The 20,278-nt window shown below is 61.0% G+C and overlaps 1 protein-coding gene across 3 annotated transcripts in view; it reads right to left on the reverse strand.

Annotated features, from left to right (window-relative positions):
• The window catches only part of LLGL1 (LLGL scribble cell polarity complex component 1), a 23,282-nt gene extending 4,329 nt beyond the window's left edge, over positions 1 to 18,953 (reverse strand). Inside the window, exons 1-16 of one of the 3 annotated variants that reach the window (XM_033196414.1) lie at positions 18,759 to 18,953; positions 14,485 to 14,582; positions 11,930 to 12,011; positions 11,704 to 11,834; positions 10,543 to 10,701; positions 10,304 to 10,466; positions 10,075 to 10,210; positions 9,780 to 9,834; positions 9,490 to 9,644; positions 9,171 to 9,394; positions 8,945 to 9,012; positions 3,088 to 3,241; positions 2,910 to 3,014; positions 2,069 to 2,361; positions 1,626 to 1,773; positions 1,231 to 1,378 (exon numbers count right to left, since the gene is read on the reverse strand). In XM_033196414.1, coding sequence (XP_033052305.1) covers positions 1,231 to 1,378; positions 1,626 to 1,773; positions 2,069 to 2,361; positions 2,910 to 3,014; positions 3,088 to 3,241; positions 8,945 to 9,012; positions 9,171 to 9,394; positions 9,490 to 9,644; positions 9,780 to 9,834; positions 10,075 to 10,210; positions 10,304 to 10,466; positions 10,543 to 10,701; positions 11,704 to 11,834; positions 11,930 to 12,011; positions 14,485 to 14,582; positions 18,759 to 18,839 — 2,200 coding nt within the window. In that variant the 5' untranslated portion in view covers positions 18,840 to 18,953. Of the gene's footprint in view, positions 1 to 1,230; positions 1,385 to 1,625; positions 1,774 to 2,068; positions 2,362 to 2,909; positions 3,015 to 3,087; positions 3,242 to 8,944; positions 9,013 to 9,170; positions 9,395 to 9,489; positions 9,645 to 9,779; positions 9,835 to 10,074; positions 10,211 to 10,303; positions 10,467 to 10,542; positions 10,702 to 11,703; positions 11,835 to 11,929; positions 12,012 to 14,484; positions 14,583 to 18,758 lie in introns of all 3 variants that reach the window. The other 2 variants (XM_033196422.1, XM_033196404.1) reach the window with 2 other exon arrangements.
• Positions 18,954 to 20,278: the final 1,325 nt, after the last annotated feature.

Genomic DNA, 20,278 nt, shown 5'->3' on the forward strand with positions numbered 1-20,278 from the left:
AGCCTTCTCAGGACAGTGGAACAAGTAAAAAAGCCCAGGCTGTCCTCCTCTGGGTCTTTGTAGTCAGAAAAAAACAAAAAGCCAAAGAACTCCCCACCTCCAGCTGCACCCGCCACATCCAGACAGTGGGAAAATCCACTGCACAAAGACTCTCAACAAATAAATGGCATCAGAAAGCTGAGCTCATAGACCAAGCAGATGACACTCAGGAATTCACATTGGTTCTACAGGACATGATGTGAGCAGTGACTGTCAGTGACATCTGTCAGGAACACGCTGAAGTGCTTGTGTCCGGGTTTTCGTTTAAAATACCCCAGCAAAAAACCAGCAAAGAGTGTGGGGGAGGAGGTGGGCAGACTCCGCAAGGCGCACACGGCTGGTGGCAGGCATGTGAGATATGTGGGACAACTTTCCACCTCTCTATTTTTGTGTATGTTTGAAATTCTCCCATTGTACAAGTTCAAAATCAATCAGTGACTCAATCGACAAACCCAGGACCTTCCCAGGGCTCCCAGGCCACCGAGAATCAAAGCTAGGTCCTCAGCCCCTGGCCAGCAGCAGTACCTCCCTGGGCCACACTCCTCGACCCTCACCTGCTCCACTCCAGCCAAGTGGCTGGGCAGCTGCCCACACATATGCCCGCCCCGGGATGTGGGCACTGGCTGGTGCCCCTCCCTCACTGTCATCCACCAGGCCTCAACCTCCCTTCTCCTGGCTCAGATCTGAGAGGCCCACCCAGCTCACTCAAAAATCCCTTACCATCCAGCTCCCCAAGGGAGACGGGGGGGTGACCCAGCAGTCCCGCTGGGGGAGCTGGATGGTAAGGGTTTTTTTCTGAGAGAGTCTCACTCTGTTGCCCAGGCTGGAGTGCAGTGGCACGATCTCGGCTCACTGCAACCTCCGCCTCCCACATTCAAGCAATTCTCCTGCCTCAGCCTCCCAAGTAGCTGGGATTACAGGTGCCCGCCACCACACCTGGCTAATTTTTGTATTTTTAGTAGAGACAAGGTTTCACCATGTTGGCCAGGCTGGTCTCAAACTCCTGACCTCAGGTGATCCACCCGCCTCGGCCTCCCAAAGTGCTGGGATTACAGTCGTGAGCCACTGTGCCCAGCCACATTCAGTAAAACTTTCAAACCTCCTGGAAGGTGCAGTCCCACCACCCATCTCCCACGTGGCCAACTGAGGCCAGCCTCCCCAACCCTTGCCCCTTCTCTGCCCCTGCCTTACCATCTCGAAGGAATGTGTCGGCAAAGTATAGGCAACGCACGACGCCTGATAGGGAGTCATCGGCAGAGCGGGGCTCAATGCGGCGCTGCACGGGCGTCATCTCCACGTCGTGGGGGCAGGCCTGCTCGGCCAGCTGTGCATTGGCTTCCTGCAACTGCCAGGCAGGGGCTCCTGAACACCATCTCCCTAGCACCCCAGCGGCTTGCATCCTGCTTTGCGCCCTATGTTCTGTTACCATTCCTCCACCACCCAGCTCAGCTCACCCATCCCTCTGGAGGGCCCAGGGGCTGCCGAGGGAGGAGCACTGAGCTAAGCAGGCCCCAGGGGTCCCAGGCCAGGGCCAGGCCAAGGCACAGGACACAGGCACAGCTCCCATGCAGCTCCCCCCAGCTCACCTTGCTGCTGGCATTAGCAGCCCGCTTCTTGCCTGAGACACGGCTCTTACGAATGCGCCGGAAAGACTGGCGCAGCGACTTCTTCAGAGACTTCACCCGGGAGAGCGGCCCCTCCATGGCTAGGGAGTCGTTGGGGTGAAGAGTGCACCTGGGGGAAGACAGGGTCCAGTTGTGCTACAGAGCAGCCTCCTGGAGCAGCCACCACACTCCTGCTGGCCTCTGGAGGCACCCAGGTCAGGGAGTCACAGCCCCTCTGGCGCAGTCCTGTGGACCTAGCTGCTGCTGGTGCTGAGAATCTCCTTCTTGGAGCTGCCAGGTTATTTCTTATGGGGCAATGGAGGTTAGTGGGGCCTTTGCCACACCAAACATGAGAGGTGGAAACAGAAGCCCAGACCCCATCTCGCTGGGGGCTCCAGCTGCCCAGCCGTCCCCACCCCACACACCTGGCCAGCACAGGGCTCTTGCGCTGGTAGTCGAAGAGGCCAAAGCCATGACTGGTACCAAAGGCCACGAGGCTCCACTCGGTGTGGAGTGTGACAGCGGTGACAGCAGCTGGCGGCAGGCACTGCACCAGGACACGGGGCTGGAAGCCAGCAGGCCAGGGCAGCGGTCCCGTGCGTGGGCTCAGCCGCTCGTGGCCCTTCCACGTGAAGCCCTCGCGATCCTGGAGGAGGTCTATGATGGCCACGCTGACTGCCTGCTCCACCGGCACATCACTGAGCTCCAGTACCAGCACCTGAGCCCACAGCCAGGCAGGGTGAGCATCAGCACAGGGGAGGGGCAGCCCTGGGCCCCACTCAGCCTGTAGCCTCTGAAGCAGCCCCAGCCACCACCAAGGTGGTTCTAGGACTGTCTTCAGTTCATCAGCTAAATAAGCACTCACTGAATGCCTACTGTATACCAAGGCCCTCGCTGAGCACAAGGAACACAGTGGTGACCAAGACACACTAGTCCCTGCCCTCTAAGGGCAAATGTTCACCCTTACCCTGAGCCTTTATCTCCCATTTAGCAATAAGGACACATTGAGCCCCTCCTGTATGTAGTGTGAGTGCCAGAGCACAGCACTGACATGAGTTCCCGCCCCTCCTCAACACCGTGGTTCCCCCAGCGACAGGCGCACTTCCCATCTGTCCTCACCCCAGCCAGCCCCACCCAGAGCCCTATTCCCACCTTGGCTTTTGCCTGTGCCAGTCCATCTCCCTCTCCACCAGACCCTCCAGTTCAGACCCATCTCTTCCAGAAAGCCTCCCTGACATCTCCAACCCAGGGGACACCCAGCCCTACCTGGCCTGCAGTGCCAGCCACCACCATCTGGGCTGTATACTTGCAGAGAGCAACCTTCTGCACGCCAAGCCGGGGATCGTCACTGTAGGGATCGAAGCAGCCCACCTAGAGGGATGGGAAGGAGTAATGAGTCCAGGCAGAGTTGGGACCAGCTCATCAGGGCTGGCGGGGGGCCTACCTTGCGGAAGGGTGGCCAGTCATCCTCGGCAGCCTGGGCCAGGCTGTCAGCGTGCTCACAGTCCGTCTGGAAGAGGCCAGCTGTGCTCAGCTTATAGAGCGGCCGCAGCGCCACACCCGAGGCATCCCAGAACCTCACGGTGCCATCCTCATGGCTGCAGGGAGGGCAGATGTCAGGGCTACCCCTGGGTTCCTGGGAGGCCTGCACACCTCTCCATTCACTCATCTGATGACCACTCACTAAGCACCTACTGCACGTGTCAAACACTGACCGGAATCTTATTGTTACAAAAAACAATAGGCACCTACTGTATACAGCACAGGCGCACCATGCACCTGCTATATGCCAGGCCACATGCACCACACGCACCTGGGCCCTTTAAACCACAGGGTGGAAATGACCACCCTGATTAACAGGTGGCCAAGGGGGACATGTAGAGAACAGAGAACTACGGGGTTTCTGCCTGCACTGCAGCAGCCATCAAGGTGATCAAGAGCAAGGCAGTCACAGAACAGAGCATGGGACATCCCGGGGGAGGAGCTGCCTGGGGCCCGAGGCAATCACGTAGGTGGAGGAGCAGGAAGACTGCAGAGGCCGGGAGGAAGCAGGGAGGGGGCAGGGGAAGGAGTAGACAAATCTATGGCGCAGCCTTGGGACACAGCTGCAGAGCCCAAGCAGGGCCCCGGGCAGTGGTGAAAGCAAGGTGTGAGAGGTGTGTGACTGTGGGGTGGTTGAGAGGTGTGTGACTGGGGGGTGGGTATGAGGTGTGTGACTGTGGGGCAGGCGTGAGGTGTGTGACTGGGGGGCGGGTGTGTGACGTGTGTGACTGGGGGGCGGGTGTGAGAGGTGTGTGACTGGGAGGGCGGGTGTGTGAGGTGTGTGTGGGGTGGGTGTGTGAGGTGTGTGACTGGGGGGCGGGTGTGAGAGGTGTGTGACTGTGGGGTGGGTGTGTGAGGTGTGTGACTGGAGGGCGGGTGTGAGGTGTGTGACTGGGAGGGCGGGTGTGTGAGGTGTGTGACTGTGGGGCGGGTGTGAGAGGTGTGTGACTGTGGAGGGGGTGTGAGGTGTGTGACTGTGGGGCGGGTGTGTGAGGTGTGTGACTGTGGGGCGGGTGTGAGAGGTGTGTGACTGTGGGGCGGGTGTGAGAGGTGTGTGACTGGGGCGGGTGTGAGAGGTGTGTGACTGGAGGGCGAGTGTGAGAGGTGTGTGACGGGCGGGTGTGAGAGGTGTGTGATTGGGGGGGTGGTGAGGTGTGTGACTGGCGGGGTGAGAGGTGTGTGACTGTGGGGTGGGTGTGAGAGGTGTGTGACTGGGGGGAGGGTGTGTGAGGTGTGTGACTGTGGGGTGGGTGTGTGAGGTGTGACTGGGGGGGGTGTGTGAGGTGTGTGACTGGGGGGGGTGTGTGAGGTGTGTGACTGGGGGGCGGGTGGAGGTGTGGGACTGGGGGGGGTGTGAGGTGTGTGACTGGGGGGGGTGTGTGAGGTGTGGACTGGGGCGGGTGTGTGAGGTGTGTGAAAGAGAGGGTGTGAGGTGTGTGACTGGAGGGCGGGGTGTGGGTGTTGGGGGGGGTGGAGGTGTGTGACTACAGGGCGGGTGTGAGGTGTGTGACTGGGGGGGGTGTGAGGTGTGTGACTGGGGGGGGTGTGAGGTGTGACTGGGGGGCGGGTGTGTGGGTGTGTGACTGGGGGCGGGTGGGGTGTGGGTGTGTGACTAGAGAGGGTGTGAGGTGGTGTGTGACTGGAGGGCGGGTGTGAGGTGTCTGGGGCGGGTGTGTGAGGTGTGTGACTACAGGGGGGTGTGAGTGGTGACTGGGGGGGGTGTGAGAGGGTGTGACTGTGGGGCGGGTGTGAGATGTGTGACTGTGGGGCGGGTGTGTGAGGTGCGTGACTGGAGGCGGGGGTGTGAGGTGTGGGGGGGGGGGGGTGTGTGTGTGGACTGGGGCGGGTGTGGAGGTGTGTGACTAGAGGGCGGGTGTGAGGTGTGTGACTGGAGGGCGGGTGTGAGGTGTGTGACTGGGGGGCGGGTGTGTGAGGTGTGTGACTGGGGCGGGTGTGTGAGGTGTGTGACTACAGGGCGGGTGTGAGGTGTGTGACTGGGGGGGGTGTGAGAGGTGTGTGACTGTGGGGCGGGTGTGAGGTGTGTGACTGTGGGGCGGGTGTGTGAGGTGTGTGACTGGGGGGCGGGTGAGGTGTGTGGGGGCGGGTGTGAGAGGTGTGTGACGGGGGCGGGTGTGAGAGGTGTGTGATGGAGGCGGGAGAGAAGGAGGTGTGTGACTGGGGGCGGGTGTGTGAGGTGTGTGACTGGAGGGCGGGTGTGTGAGGTGTGTGTGGGCGGGTGTGAGAGGTGTGTGACTGTGGGGTGGGTGTGAGAGGTGTGTGACTGTGGGGCGGGTGAGGTGTGTGACTGGGGCGGGTGTGAGAGGTGTGTGACTGTGGGGTGGGTGTGTGAGGTGTGTGACTGGGGCGGGTGTGTGAGGTGTGTGACTGTGGGGCGGGTGTGAGAGGTGTGTGACTGGGGCGGGTGTGAGAGGTGTGTGGAGGGCGGGTGTAAGAGGTGTGTGACTGGGGCGCGTGTGAGAGGTATGTGACTAGAGGGCGGGTGTGAGGTGTGTGACTGGAGAGCGGGTGTGAGGTGTGTGACTGGGGGGCGGGTGTGTGAGGTGTGTGACTGGGGCGGGTGTGTGAGGTGTGTGTGTGACTGGGGCGGATGTGTGAGGTGGTGTGATTGGAGGGCGAGTGTGGAGGTGTGTGACTGTGGGCGGGTGTGAGAGGTGTGTGACTGGGGGCGGGTGTGAGAGGTGTGTGACTGGGGGGCGGGTGTGAGGTGTGTGACTGGGGTGGGTGTGTTAGGTGTGTGACTGGAGGGCAGGTGTGAGAGGTGTGTGACTGGAGGGTGGGTGTGTGAGGTGTGTGACTGGGGGGCGGGTGTGAGAGGTGTGTGACGGGGGGGGGGGTGTGTGAGGTGTGTGACGGGCGGGTGTGAGAGGTGTGTGACTGGGGGGCGGGTGGTGAGGTGTGTGTGACTGGGGCGGGTGTGAGAGTGTGTGACTGGGGGGCGGGGTGAGAGTGTGTGTGATGGGGCGGGTGTGAGGTGTGTGACTGGGGGCGGGTGTGAGGTGTGTGACTGGGGCGGGTGTGAGAGGTGTGTGACTGGGGGGCGGGTGTGTGAGGTGTGTGACTGGGGCGGGTGTGTGAGGTGTGTGACGGGGGGTGTGTGAGGTGTGTGATTGGAGGGCGAGTGTGAGAGGTGTGTGACTGTGGGGCGGGTGTGAGAGGTGTGTGACTGAGGGGCGGGTGTGAGAGGTGTGTGACTGGGGGGCGGGTGTGAGGTGTGTGACTGGGGGGGGTGTGTTAGGTGTGTGACTGGGGGAGGTGTGAGAGGTGTGTGACTGGAGGGTGGGTGTGTGAGGTGTGTGACTGGGGGGCGGGTGTGGAGGTGTGCGGGTGTTGAGAGGTGTGTGACGGGGGGAGGTGTGAGGTGTGTGACGGGGGCGGGTGTGAGAGGTGTGTGACTGGGGGGGGGTGTGTGAGGTGTGTGACTGGGGGGGTGTGAGAGGTGTGTGACTGGGGGGCGGGTGTGAGAGGTGTGTGACTGGGGGGCGGGTGTGAGGTGTGTGACTGGGGGGCGGGTGTGAGGTGTGTGATTGGGGCGGGTGTGAGAGGTGTGTGACTGGGGGGCGGGTGTGTGAGGTGTGTGACTGGGGCGGGTGTGAGAGGTGTGTGACTGGGGGGCGGGTGTGAGAGGTGTGTGACTGGGGGGCGGGTGTGAGAGGTGTGTGTTGTGGGGGGCGGGTGTGAGTGTGTGACTGGGGGGCGGGTGTGAGGTGTGTGATTGGGCCGGGTGTGAGAGGTGGGTGACTGGGGCGGGTGTGAGAGGGGGTGACTGGGGCGGGTGTGAGAGGTGTGTGACTGGGGGGGCGGGTGTGTGAGGTGTGTGACTGGGGCGGGTGTGAGAGGTGTGTGACTGGGGGGGGGTGTGTGAGAGGTGTGTGACTGGGGGGCGGGTGTGAGAGGTGTGTGACTGGGGGGCACGTGTGAGAGGTGTGTGACTGGGGGCGGGTGTGAGAGGTGTGTGACTGGGGGGCGGGTGTGAGGTGTGTGGGGGTGGGTGTGTTAGGTGTGTGACTGGAGGGCAGGTGTGAGAGGTGTGGACTGGAGGGTGGGTGTGTGAGGTGTGTGACTGGGGGGGGTGTGAGAGGTGTGTGACTGGGGGGAGGGTGTGTGAGGTGTGTGACGGGCGGGTGTGAGAGGTGTGTGACTGGGGGGCGGGTGTGTGAGGTGTGTGACTGGGGCGGGTGTGAGAGGTGTGTGACTGGGGGGCGGGTGTGAGAGGTGTGTGACTGTGGGGCGGGTGTGAGGTGTGTGACTGGGGGGCGGGTTGTGAGGTGTGTGACGGGCGGGTGTGAGAGGTGTGGACTGGGGGGGGGTGTGTGAGGTGTGTGACTGGGGCGGGTGTGTGAGGTGTGTGACTGGGGCGGGTGTGTGAGGTGTGTGATTGGAGGGCGAGTGTGAGAGGTGTGTGACTGTGGGGGGGGTGAGAGGTGTGTGACTGAGGGGGGGGTGTGAGAGGTGTTGTGTGACTGGGGGCGGGGTGGGAGGTGTGTGACTGGGGTGGGTGTGTTAGGTGTGTGACTGGAGGGCAGGTGTGAGAGGTGTGTGACTGGAGGGGGGGGTGTGTGAGGTGTGTGACTGGGGGGGGTGTGAGAGGTGTGTGACTGGGGGGAGGGTGTGTGAGGTGTGGACGGGCGGGTGTGAGAGGTGTGTGACTGGGGGGCGGGTGTGTGAGGTGTGTGATGGGGCGGGTGTGAGAGGTGTGTGACTGTGGGGGGGGTGTGAGAGGTGTGTGGAAGGGGGGGCGGGGTGGTGTTGTGAGAGGTGTGTGACTGGGGGGCGGGTGGGTGGGGGGCGTGTGAGGTGTGTGAGGGGGGCGGTGGGTTGTGAGGGTGTGTTGATTGGCCGGGGTGTGTGAGGTGGGTGACTGGGGGCGGGTGTGAGGAGGTGGGTGACTGGGGCGGGTGCGTGAGAGGTGTGTGACTGGGGGGGGGTGTGTGAGGGGTTGTGTGACTGGGGGGGTGTGAGAGGTGTGTGACTGGGGGGCGGGTGGGTTGTGAGAGGTGTGTGACTGGGGGGCGGGTGTGAGAGGTGTGTGACTGGGGGGCACGTGTGAGGTGTGTGACTGGGCCGGGTATGAGAGGTGGGTGACTGGGGCGGGTGTGAGAGGTGTGTGACTTGGGGGCGGATGTGAGAGGTGTGTGACTGGGGGGCGGGTGTGAGAGGTGTGTGACTGGGGGGCGGGTGTGTGAGGTGTGTGACTGGAGGGCGGGTGTGAGAGGTGTGTGACTGGGAGGCGGGTGTGAGAGGTGTGTGACTGTGGGGTGGTTAAGACTCACTCCGGCAGCCCTGAAGGCCACAGCAAGCTCTTCAGCAGGGAAGGGCACACCGGAGTCACAGGCCTGAGGGTCCCAGCACAGGTGGGAGTGGGGGCAGGGCAGGAATTTAAGGCCTGAGTCACCGGGCACGTCAGCGCCCGCCAGGCCCAGGCTGGGCTCTCTGGCACCTTCCCTGGGCAGCTCAGCGTGGGCCAGCCCAGATTTTCCAGTCCCAGGGCAGGCAGGCTGGGCGGGTGGAGCCCTGGAGTTTGGTAGAGCTCAGTTCCAGGCCAAAAGGCAGATCAGGGCAGCACCTTGAAGCAAGGTCCAGAGAGGTTTCATTCCAATCCACCTTGGGCGAGGAGGAACTACCTGGTCCCACCAGGGGCCAGGCCTGAGTCTCCTGGTACCTCTGCACCCACCAGGCCCAGGATGGGTTCTCCCCCAACAGCAAGGAGCCCACTCACCCACATAAGCACGCACACCTACCCGGTCAGCAGCAACCCTCGCTGCGATGGCTCCTGGGCCAGGTTTCGGCCCCCAGTGATGGGCCAGCTCTGGGAGGGGGTGGCAGAGATGTGTGCACAAGGTTAGGACAAACATCTTCTCCCTTTCACCCCGAGCATGGCACATTCTGACCTCCAGGCTTAGAAGTGAAACACTCTCCCCCTCCTCAAGACCCCACCCTGTAAGATCCCCCGATCCCCGCACACACCAAGGCACTGGAGACAGGCTGGGGGCTCTGCTGCTCGCCAGCGCTCACAATGCGGGCCCACAGCTTGGTGGGCACATTGGCCACGTGGGCCGAGCAAGTGATTGCAGATGAGTGCAGTGGGGCCAGGTATGGGGCAGGCACAGCTGGCCAGCCAGGAGTCTGCAGGTCCAGCACCACCAGCTCCTCTTCCAGCAGTACAGCCAGGGCCTGGGGGTCATCAAATTCTGTTGGACAGAGCAGGTATGGGGTGAGCACAGTTATAGGTGGCAGAGGGCGCCAGGTGGGACTGGGAAAGGGTAGGGTACGGCAGGGCACACACCATCCTCAGGCTGTGTGCTGTGCACTGTGAAGAAGTCGATGATGCGGGAGGTGAAGTCCAGCGTCACCAATGTCTCGGCTCGAAGCACACTTACACAGTGGCGGTCACCATAGCTGGCACGGGGCATGCCACCGCTGAAGATGATAAAGTGGCCCCTGTGTGCATAGACAGTTGTGTGAGCCATGAACCACTTGGGTCCCGAGCACATAATGTACAACCCAGGAAGAGCCCACCCTTCCAGCCCCCTAGCCAGACCCAGCTCACGTCGGACACCCGCTCCCCTGACCTACCCAGACTCACAGGTCCGCCACAGAATCTTGTTAATGGCCTTGCAGGGAAAGGGGCCTGAGGGGTGGGACAGCGTCAGACCAGACTCACTGGTGGTTCTTAGCAATTCTGCCATTCCTGCTCTGCCCTCCACTGCTCTCTACCTTGCAGCTGCCTCCTGCCTCCCCGGGAAGTCGGCGGGAGGCACACTGCCACCAGACCACCCCCTCGGGGGAGTCACTCCTCAGCCAGTTTGGCTTGGCTCAGTGGTGCCCCCTCCCATCACCACCCTCTGGCCAAGGCCTCCCCAGCACTCACCGTAAGGTGTGGTGGCTACCGTGGGCTGCAGCGTTGGGGAGCTGCCGGCATCCACAGACCAGACAGCGTAGCTGCCATCACTGTGTGAGCTGACCACAGTGCTGCTATCACGCCCCCAGCATAGGCTCTCCAGCTGCTGTGGGCAGGCAGGGGCAGGCAGGCAGGCATGAGCCATGGTGGGCATGCACAAGGGGCCCAGGCTGAGGGGACACAGGCCTCACCCACATACCTGGTTCCCCAGGAAGACGTGGTCCACACACTGCGAGGCCTGGTTCCAGATGACCAGCAGGCCCCGGCTGTAGCCAATGAGAATCTTCATGGGGTCCCGCAGGTGTCCCTGGAGTGACTCCACGGGGCCCAGCGCCTTCCCACAGCGGTAGTCATCTGGCACGCTGTGGAGAAAGGCAGGTGAGCCAGTAGAACCTCCTGGGCACACAGTGTGTGCTGGGAAGCGCACCGGCCTCTCACCTGCGCAGAACCTCGCCTGGGGCAAGCGTCTGCCCCTCGAGCAGGGTCAGGGTAGTAACATCCAGGAAGAAGACACTGCTGCCCTCAGTGCCCAGGGCTGCTATGTCGCCGGCAGCCACCAGCAGGACCACTGTGACTCGGATAAGGCTGAGCGGAGCACTGCAGGGAACAAGGGAAAGAGAGTGAGGGTGCAAGCCCATCCACCTGCTGAGGTGGGGTGTGAGGAGCTGGGCCACTGCTGATAACTCATTACTGGCCCCACAGCACTCACTAGGGCCTACTTACAGAGCCACCCCAGGAAGACATTGCGTCATAATCAGCCTGCTCAATTATTCATGAGGATGTCAGCAGGGAGACAGATAAAAATAGGTTCCCCAGGTCTTGCAGACTGGGCTCCCAGCTCCTCCCACCCACCAGGAGAGGACAGCAGTAACCACAGCATTGCCCAAGCCAGGACCAGGATCTCCCCGCTGAGTCCCTCCTAGGAATCCCGCTGCCAGCCCTCAGACATCTCCTGACTTCACAAGAGGGCCCCAGATACCCTCATCTGCAGAAGCTGGGAGGCATCAGGAATCCATCCCTGGGTTAGGACTCCCCTTTTCCAGCTATTTCAGGCAGGGCTGGGGGGAGAGACTCCCCATACTCTCACCCAGCTTGGGCATGCTGCCAGAACCTTACCAAGCACAGCCCGTGGGACCCTCCTTGCCCTCAACCCTGCCCTTTCACCTGTGCACAGAACAGCCTGTCACCCACCCACAACTGGAGGGGCCAGGGAACCCTCGCTGTTACTAACTGGCTTAGGCCCTGCCCCAAACCCCTAGACACTCCCATCATTGCAGTAAGTATAGTGCCAGGCCTCAGGTCCTAGGAGTTTGGCATATAATGCATGTACCTCCTGCTGCTCACAATGTTAATTACCTGCTCATATTGGACTCAACCCAAACCTCCCATTTAACCTGAAAAGTTCACAGAGTATACCTCAGTAAAGCAGGGTCCAATAGCCACAGCCTGGGACCCAGGCCTAGCTCAAAGCATCCTGCCCTGAACCACAGCCCCCACTGGCAGCTGCCTGTCTCTATGCTGCCTTTGCACAGCAGGTTCCCACAGACTCCCCCAGATCCTCCCTGCCCAGTGGCTGGCCCCAGCCAAGTTCTCTAGTACCTGGCACCATCAAAGCCGGGCCGGCTGGGCAGCTGGAAGCTGAGTGCCTCTTCCAGGTGGGCACAGCCATTATGGTGGACAATCTCCCAGAGATGCAGGCTGCTGTCATCAAGCAGGGTCAGGAGGCGGCCCTGGTGTGTGAGCAGAGATGAAAACTAGTCTGGCCTAGGGGGGTGAGTAGATATGAGGGCCACAGGGAGCTGGCCAGTGGGAAGCAGAGGCTCACCTGGCCAGGCAAGAAGTGCATCTGTGTGACGGTGGCTGCATCCCGGTGCAGGCCTGTGAACTCCACGCCAGGTGCACCATAGCTGAGGGTGGCAGGTCAAGGTGGAAACAGGCATGGACCAGCAAACCACGGCGAGGGAGACACCCAAGGCTCCTCCTTAACCCGGACTATTCCAGTGGACCCCGGCATGGGCCTGCCCATCCAGGAGGCCTCCGTGAAGAATGGAGGCCCCCTCCCTAAAGCTCCCACCCTTCACCCCTACAGTATCCCCAAGATCAGTGTGCAGGCTCCACTCACTCCTGCAAGTTGGGTGCTGCTATAGGACCTTCACTTCCTGTAAACTGGGCCAGTGACGCCCACCTTACAGGGCTGTTGCAGATCCAGTGAGAATAAACACACCCAGCAGGCTTGGCCTCAGCCTAGCGAGAGGCTGGGGCTCCGCTCCACTTCAGCCCCACGTTTCTATGGGCTCTGGGAGCTGCGCCTTGCCAGATGGGATCAGGCAGGCCAGAGGTGCAAGGCCTGGACAAGAAAGCCAGGGAGCAAGAGAGTCCAGACTGCCTTTTCCCATAGCTTCAGGCCAAACTTCAGCCATGGATAAGAAAACCCACCTCCGCTGGGCGCAGTGGCTCACTCCTGTAATCTCAGCACTTTGGGAGGCCGAGGCGGGTGGATCACAAGGTCAGGAGTTGAGGACCAGCCTGGCCAAGATGGTGAAACCTTGTCTCTATTAAAAATGCAAAAATTAGCCGGGCATGTTGGCAGGTGCCTGTAATCCCAGCTATTTGGGAGGCTGAGGCAGAGAATTGCTTGACCCCAGGAGGCAAAGGCTGCAGTGAGCCGAAATTGTGCCACTGCACTCCAGCCTGGGCGATAAAGAGTGAGACTCCGTCTCAGAAACACAACAACAACAAAAAAAACCCACCTCCCTCCAAGGCAGGCAGCCAACAACTGCCACCTTGAGGGAGGAGAGACCCCAGCCTGCCCATTTAACAGATGAGCACACAGAGACTCGGAGGGGGTGGGTGACCTGCTTGAAGTGCCCAGTGTCAGGGCCTCAGTCCCAGCAACTCCAGGGCTGATGGTGGACAGCAGGGCCTGAAAGGGCCCCAGGACAGAGGGTGCAGGGAGGAGACAGCAACGTTGCCCCGGTGACAACACAGGAGCCGTTGCCTGGAGCTTGAGCTGGGATTCCCTACAGGAGCCTGGCGAGAAACTCTGAAGAAGGGACAAAAGAGGGGACAGGAGCAGCTGGGCGGGAACCAGGGTCGTCAAGGAGATGGGGCCGGTCTGACAGGGGGAGGGGCAGCTTCTAGTGACCAGGGCTGGCCCTCTCCAGCCTCAGTTTCCCAACCCGAGGGGCTCCAGGCAGTGGTGGTCAGGGGAAGAAGGGAAGAGGACCCCGGGCTCCAGCCTCCTTTCTGAGGCTCAGTCTCCTCATCTGCACTTCAGGTTCTTTTTGAGCCTGAGGACAAGAGCACAGGAGACTCCAACACAGGAGGGACACCTGAAGGCTGCAGGGATACATGTGCGGACGGCAGCGCAGCACCCACAGGAGTGGGAGCAGCAGGCCAGGCAGTGGGGCATGTTGGGCCCAGAGTACTGCCCTACTCACCCACAGGTGCTGCTGGGGCCATGGGAGAGAAGGGGACATCTCAGCCCATCCACACTCCCCAGAGTAGGCAAAGAGCTCACAAACCACAGGCTCAGACTCCTACCCCTGCCTGGCCAGTGCCCCCAGCCCTGGGGTGAGGAGACCCCCATCCCACATCCTCCCCTTTCCCGGCATTGACACATTTTCTGGGAACTGATGTCCGAAACCAGGATACTGAAACTCAGAGGGCCACACAGGAGGGGTAGGGGTCAGCACCCCTCACCAAGTCGCCATCAGCCAGACCCTGGCACCTCGGCTTCCCCAAGAGCAGTTGGGGTGGGACTCTCCAGGGCCAGCAAGGAGACACTGAGCTGCCGGCCTGCCCCCCACCCCCACCCTGGGCCTGCAGGGAAAATGCCCGCTTTGTGTGGCTCACACAGCCCATTGTGCAGCAGCCAGGATCCAGGTGGGGGCCGTGCTGCACTCACCATGCTGAGCCTGGCACTGCCCCCAGCCCCCTTGGCTGAACACGTGTCTTCACATTCACACGTGTGTGCATTGGCTCACCAGGGCCCCAGCCCACCTGCCACCCTCCACTGGTATCACAGCCCAGCCCCCCTGCCTGGCCTCCCCAGAGTTGCTGGGACGATGGTGGGGTCGCCTAGGTAACTGGCTGGCTGACATGTAGCAAGGGACAGCTGTGCTACTGCAAATTGACCACCCGTCTCTCAGCAAAAGGACCCCATCATCTCTGCACAGTCGTCTCAGGTACAGAAGCCATGCCAACCTCCACCAAGATCCCAGCACTTACTGTAGCGCCCACAGAAGCCCCCACTACTGCCCAGCAGAGCACCTCTGTTCTACTCTCGAGCTGGACGCTGCCAAAACCGGGACCCCAGAACACAGGAACTACAGGCAGGTGGTCCTGAACAGACCTGAACACCTAGCCTGCAAAGGATACATCTTGACAGCCCCAGACCTGGTACCAATGGCCATGATGCGAAGTTCGGGGTCGAAGGCCAGGGCGCTGGGCTGATTGGGAAAGCCATGCTCCACCGTCTGTGAGGAGGGGAGGGCTGTTGGGGGTAAGCACTCCCAGGCACCTCTGCCGTGGCCCACCCTGAGGCCCACCCCAAGGCAGCCTCCAGGGTCTGCAGCTGACACACTGCGGGTAGGAGGCAGATCTACTTGCTCTGTGCCTTAGCACCCTCAACTGTGAAATGGGTTATCATGCCTCCAGTTGGTGGGGAGGTGGCTAAACCCCTGGGCTCCGCCATGACTCTACCGTGTGCATGGCCCACAGAGGCCCACCCCTTGCTAAGCCCCCGTGCCCCTCAATGCACACGGGCTCAAGTGGACCCCACTGCATGGAGGCTCTAGCAACAAACAGGTGAAGCAAGGCTCACACAGATGCAGGCACTGACGAGGCCCCACTTGCTCCGTGAAGGGCTCCGCACCCCATTCTTAGAGGCACAGACTAAAGCTTGAGGAGTCCCACTTGATGTCCATGACACTCCCCAAACACGGGCCTGAGTGGAGGTCAGAGGTCAAGGGACAACACCCAGGATCAGCTAGGCAGAGGCTTTTGACTCCTCCCAGACAGAGGGAGATGGAGACCCAGAGAGGGGCAGCTTTCTGCCTGGACCCTGAAGGCATCTTCCCACCTCCCCACCTGCCAACAGCTAGGCAACATGACTCGCATGCCCATCAGCGGCGGAGATGGTGTTAAGAGGGTTTGTGTGCCCAGAGTGTCAATGGAACAGCTTCCCACCCGCTCCCCTGCCCCTTTCACAGCGCAGGCCCTTCTGTACCGGTTTCCTGTCTTTGGCCTGGCTGTGCCCTCCCTGGGAAGCCTGCACAGCTGAGCTCCAGCCCCATCCTGAACACCAATACAGGACACCCATGTGGGCCAATGGTAACTCCTTTTATTTTGTTGTTCTTGTTATTTATTTATTTTTTACTTTTACCACTGGTAATTCCTGACCCACTGCCTCAGGAAGACGCACATTTGTAAGAAACCCCAGTTCCCAGCCTGTAACCCCAGCCTCCCTCCCTGCCTGTCTCCACCCATCCAGGTGGGGACTGAGCCCTCTGGGCAGCTGGTTTGGTCATGGCCTAGCTGTCTGGCCTTGGGCAAGTCACAGTACTCTCCAAGCCTCCGTCTCTCACAAGGGCCCTGGGGACAGTAAGCCCAACTAAGGACAGAGTTGGGCATTTGGCTGGGGCTTCTCTCTCCCACCAATAATGCCACACCCTTGCTGCACCTGACCTTGTCTAGCCAGTCCCTTGCTACAACCAGGGTCCACAGACAGGACACTGCATCACAAATCCCCGCAGCCTTCCCTCTTTACAGAAGAGGAAAGGAGGTTACATGCACTGTCCAGCATCGGCTTCCCTCATACCCGACGCCCAGCCCATTTCTGAGCCCCATCAACTCAGTTTCAAAACACACAGAAGTCACCCCCCTCCCTGCTCCAGGCCCCACTGTCACCCACCTGGATTGGTGCTCACTACAGTCTGTTCCCACACAGAAGCCAGAGGGATCCTATGAAAGCCACAGCCAGATCCTTGTCCCTCCCCTGCTCAGGATCCTCCTGGGGTTCCCAGCTAAGGGAGGCTTGTGCCTCAGGGCCTTTGCACCTACTGCCCCTCTGCCTGGCATGCACTTCCTCCAGCACTTCCTGTCGCTCAGGAGTCATCTCCTCAGAGAAGCCTCCCTAAGCCACCCTGGCTGCAACTGCCGCCCTGGCCACACCTCCCACCCCCTCGCCCTGCTTTATTTGATCCACAGCACTGGCTAACATCCCAACTACTGTCTATTTTTTTGTTTTGTTTTGGCTTTTCACTGTCTCCTGCATTAGTGTATCAGCTGCATGAGTTAAGACATATTTGTCCTTTTTGATAACTACTGTTGTTCCCAGAACCTTGGAGACCTCACACACAGTGGGGCTCAGTATTAACAGAGAAGGCACACTCCACAGGCGGCATGTGGGCTGGACTTGGATTTGAACCCAAGACTCGGAGTCCAAAGTCCCTGCTCACTCCTGACCTGTCTCCCACCCCCCAAACTCAGGAATCAGGGGCCTATTCCCTAGCGATCCCCTATGACCCACTTAGGTGACTAAGTCCCTTCCCCAAGACTACCCCACTTTCCACCACTGCTGCCCACACTTCATCCTCAGTGGAGGGCCCTTACTTTCCACCACCCCAAGGCTAGACAGAGTGGGCTGAGCTTCATTTCCATCTGTCTCCAGTCCCCACTACACACCCCAATTTACTGGCTGAAGAAACGACATTTAGGCCAGGCATGGTAGCTCATGCCTGTAATCCTAGCACTTTGGGAAGCCAACATGGATGGATACATAGCTTGAGCCCAGGAGTTCGAGACCAGCCTCGGCAACATGGTGAAACCCAGCCTCTACAAAAAACACAAAAACTAGCCGGGCATGGTGACATGAGCCTGTAGCCCCAGCTACTCAGGAGGCTGAGGTGGGAGGATCACCTGAGCCAGGGAGGTTGAGGCTGCAGTGGGCTGTGACTATGCCACTGCACTTCAGCCTGGGTGAGAGTGAGACCCCGTCTCAAAAAAAAAGTGACATTTAGCCCTGTGCCTGTTGCTGCCTGTCCCTGAAGGGCCATTCTCCTCTCACCTAATTCTCATAGCCTCCCCAGCACAGAAAACAGGCACCATCTGGGGACCACTGAGCACCAGCTTCCCCTCTGGGCCCCCTCTCAGGTTCCTGGCAGGTTCTCAGCCACCCTGTGAAGGTCCTGGCAGCTCTCACCCGCAACCACTGCAGACCTAGGCAGGGAAACCCTGAGACATCCCAGTGCCTCTGCTACTCCAGGTCCAACCATCCCAGAGCCTCCTCCAAGACAAGGGTCTCCTCAAGGCAACCCAGGGCACCTGGCACAACACTGGCCCAGGACCACAGCAGCCCCTTGGAAAAATCCCTGCCCCTCAAGGCTAAAATCCAACCCCACTGACACAGGAACTCGAGAAAGATATTGGTGCAGCTCACTCTGACCCTGGGCAAACCGTCACCCCTCTCAGAACCTCAATTTTCTCACCTGTATTTTGAAGATAACTCTAATTTCGAAGAGCACTGAGAGGCTCTGCGATCAGTGGGCTCTGGGGTAAGAATGAGGACAAAACCAACGCCCCCAGAGGAGTGAGCCAGGAGCAGGCTGAGGCCCTGCTCTCACATCAGTGCATAGGGAGGCCGGGGCTGAGGCGGCCCCTTTCCCTGGCCCCTAGTGTCCCACTTGGGGAAAGGAAGGAAAAGCCTCCACCTCAATCCACCTTGGTGCGGAGCAGCAGGACAGCTGGCCCATGTGGCAGAGGGAGCCACGGCCCACAGTAAGGAGAAAAGTAGCCTCATTTCACAGCTAGGGAAACTGAGGCCTCACGATGTGAAGGGCAGTGTAGTACACAGCCAGGCATGTCCCCTGGACGCGGGGCCCCGGGCAGGGCAGGGGAGAGCAGGGCAAGGAAGAGCCTGGAGCAGTGGGGGAAGGAAGGAGAGGCTCCTTGAAGGGATTTCCAGCCGCACCCCCCACAGCTGCCTCACCTCCACTAACTCTCTCGCCCTCCTGGGTGCCAAAGCACAAAACAAACCGGGACCCAGGGCTGTCCCAAGGGCCGAGCAGGGACGCAAAGGAGCCCCAAAGAAAAAGGATAAAGAGACAGAGAGTGAGCGACAGAGAAGAGATCGAGAGACTCCACAGAAACAGAGAGAGACACGCAGGGAGAGACAGGCAAAGACTCAGAGACTCAGAGGCAGAAAGAGAAATGAGAGGCAGAGAGATAAAGCGAGACAGGCAAAGATAGGAAGGGGCAGAGGCAGAGACACCCCCACCACACACACAGGCACAACTGGGGCGAGGGAGCCGGTCAGCGACGGAGAAAGAGGAGCAGAGACCCAGAGACAGGCAAAGAGTCTCAGAGACAGAAAGACCCAGACACACAGAGACTGGCAGACCCAGGGCCAGAGCGGCCCGCAGAGACTCGGGAGCAGACACGTAAAGTCGGCCGGAGACCCAGACCCACCCAGAGTCCGACCCAGAGCTGGGCCCGCCGAGGGGGTGCGCGGCCCGGCCCAGCCCCCGCCCCGCGCCGCGCTGCATGCCAGCCCCCGCCCCCCGGGGCCCGACGTGGCTCCGACCCCGGGTCCCCAGCCCGGGCCCCCGGCCCGCCCCCTCCCGCCCGAGCCCGCGCCCGCGCCGCAGCCGCACCTTGTTGAAGGCGAAAAGCTCCTGCTTGAGCTTCTCGCGCTGCGGGTCGGCGCCCTGCCGCCGGAACCGAAACTTCATCATCTTGCGCCCGGCTGCCGGCGCCGCGCCCGCCGCCGCCGCCGCCCGCAGGATGCGCCGCGCGGCCCCGCCGGTCCTGAGGCGCGGGCGGGGCGCCAGGCGGCCCGGGCGCGGGCGTGCGGGGCCGGGCCTGCACGGGGGTGGGCGCGGGGCGCGACGGACGCACCGTCCGACCAATGAGCATGCCCGCCGTACCGCCCGCCCCACCCCTGTTGGCCAGACAATGGTTAACTGGGCCCCCGGGCTCGGCCGGGCTCGCGAAGGGACGCCCGCCTAGCCTGCGCCGCGGCGCGGGGCCTGCCGGGACTTGTAGTCCATGAGCCGGGGCTCCAGCGCGGGCGGCTGGGGAAGCGCTTTGGAGGGGGACTGGCGCATGTTCCTGGGCTTGGAGAAGATTTTTTCCTCCTCCCAGAGAGTGAGCGACGTGCCCACTAAAGTAATGGGGCAGCCCTATTCCGAAAGCCAAGAGATCTCTGACTGGAACAACTCCCTGGCCCCTCTGCGCCTCAGTTTCCCCATCTACACCATTGGTCAAGTGATTGCCAAGTTTATAGTTTACTATTTTCACAGAACTCCATTTTGTCTGTTCCTCGCTGTGTCAGAGCACCTCCCACCGCCGTGCTTTTGCCTTGGCTTTATAGTCAGGAATTCTTTCCTCACCCCCAGCCCCTGGGGAACTCCTACACATCTTTCAGGACCCAACGCAAAAGGCTCTGTGTCACAGTACAGGGGATTCTTTCTTAGCCAAAGAAAGAGACGGGATCCCCAGGAGGTGGCATTTGGGACTGTTCTGGGGTTGGATTGGGGCTTTACTGAGATGGGGGAAGGGCCTGCCCCCACAGAGAACAGTGTATGAACAAAGCTTAGCCCTGCCCCTACTGTCTGAGGGGCCTCTGCCTGTCCCCACCCACCTCCCAGGCCTTTTCTCATCTGGACAATGGCCTCGAGGCCGAACCTTTCCTTCCAGGCTGAGGATAGGCCGCCTGGCTCGGGACTGGGGTTGCGGGAGGTCCTAGAAGCTTAGGTGGGGCAGGTAGGACAGGCCCCAACCCCACCAGCTGTGTCAAGGGAGGAGCAGCTGACCTGTGACCCCGAGGCCGCTGCCAAGCCTTGGGGCCTGGCTGTCCCCCTCCACCCACGCCAGGCCGGCCGTGTTCAGCCCTTCCCCGGATTTGGGGCTGGATCCAGAAGAGGGGCCAGGAGTGAGTGGGGAGGTGAGAGGAGGGAGGATGACGACAGTAAAGCCCCTAAGTGCCTACAGTGGGGCAGGCGCTGTTCAAAGCCCTTTCCTGATTTCAGCTGACTTACTGCTGTCAGTAGCTCTACAAGGGAGCCAACAATATTACCCATCCCAAATGAGGAAGCTAAGACCATCAGCCAAAGACTGTTAGTTGTTGGCAGAGCTGCTGGACTGAGGATGATGAGACCCCTTTGGCCACTGG

This window comes from Trachypithecus francoisi, unplaced genomic scaffold (genome assembly GCF_009764315.1).
Source record: "Trachypithecus francoisi isolate TF-2019V2 unplaced genomic scaffold, Tfra_2.0 Contig01665, whole genome shotgun sequence".
Lineage (NCBI taxonomy): Eukaryota > Metazoa > Chordata > Mammalia > Primates > Cercopithecidae > Trachypithecus > Trachypithecus francoisi.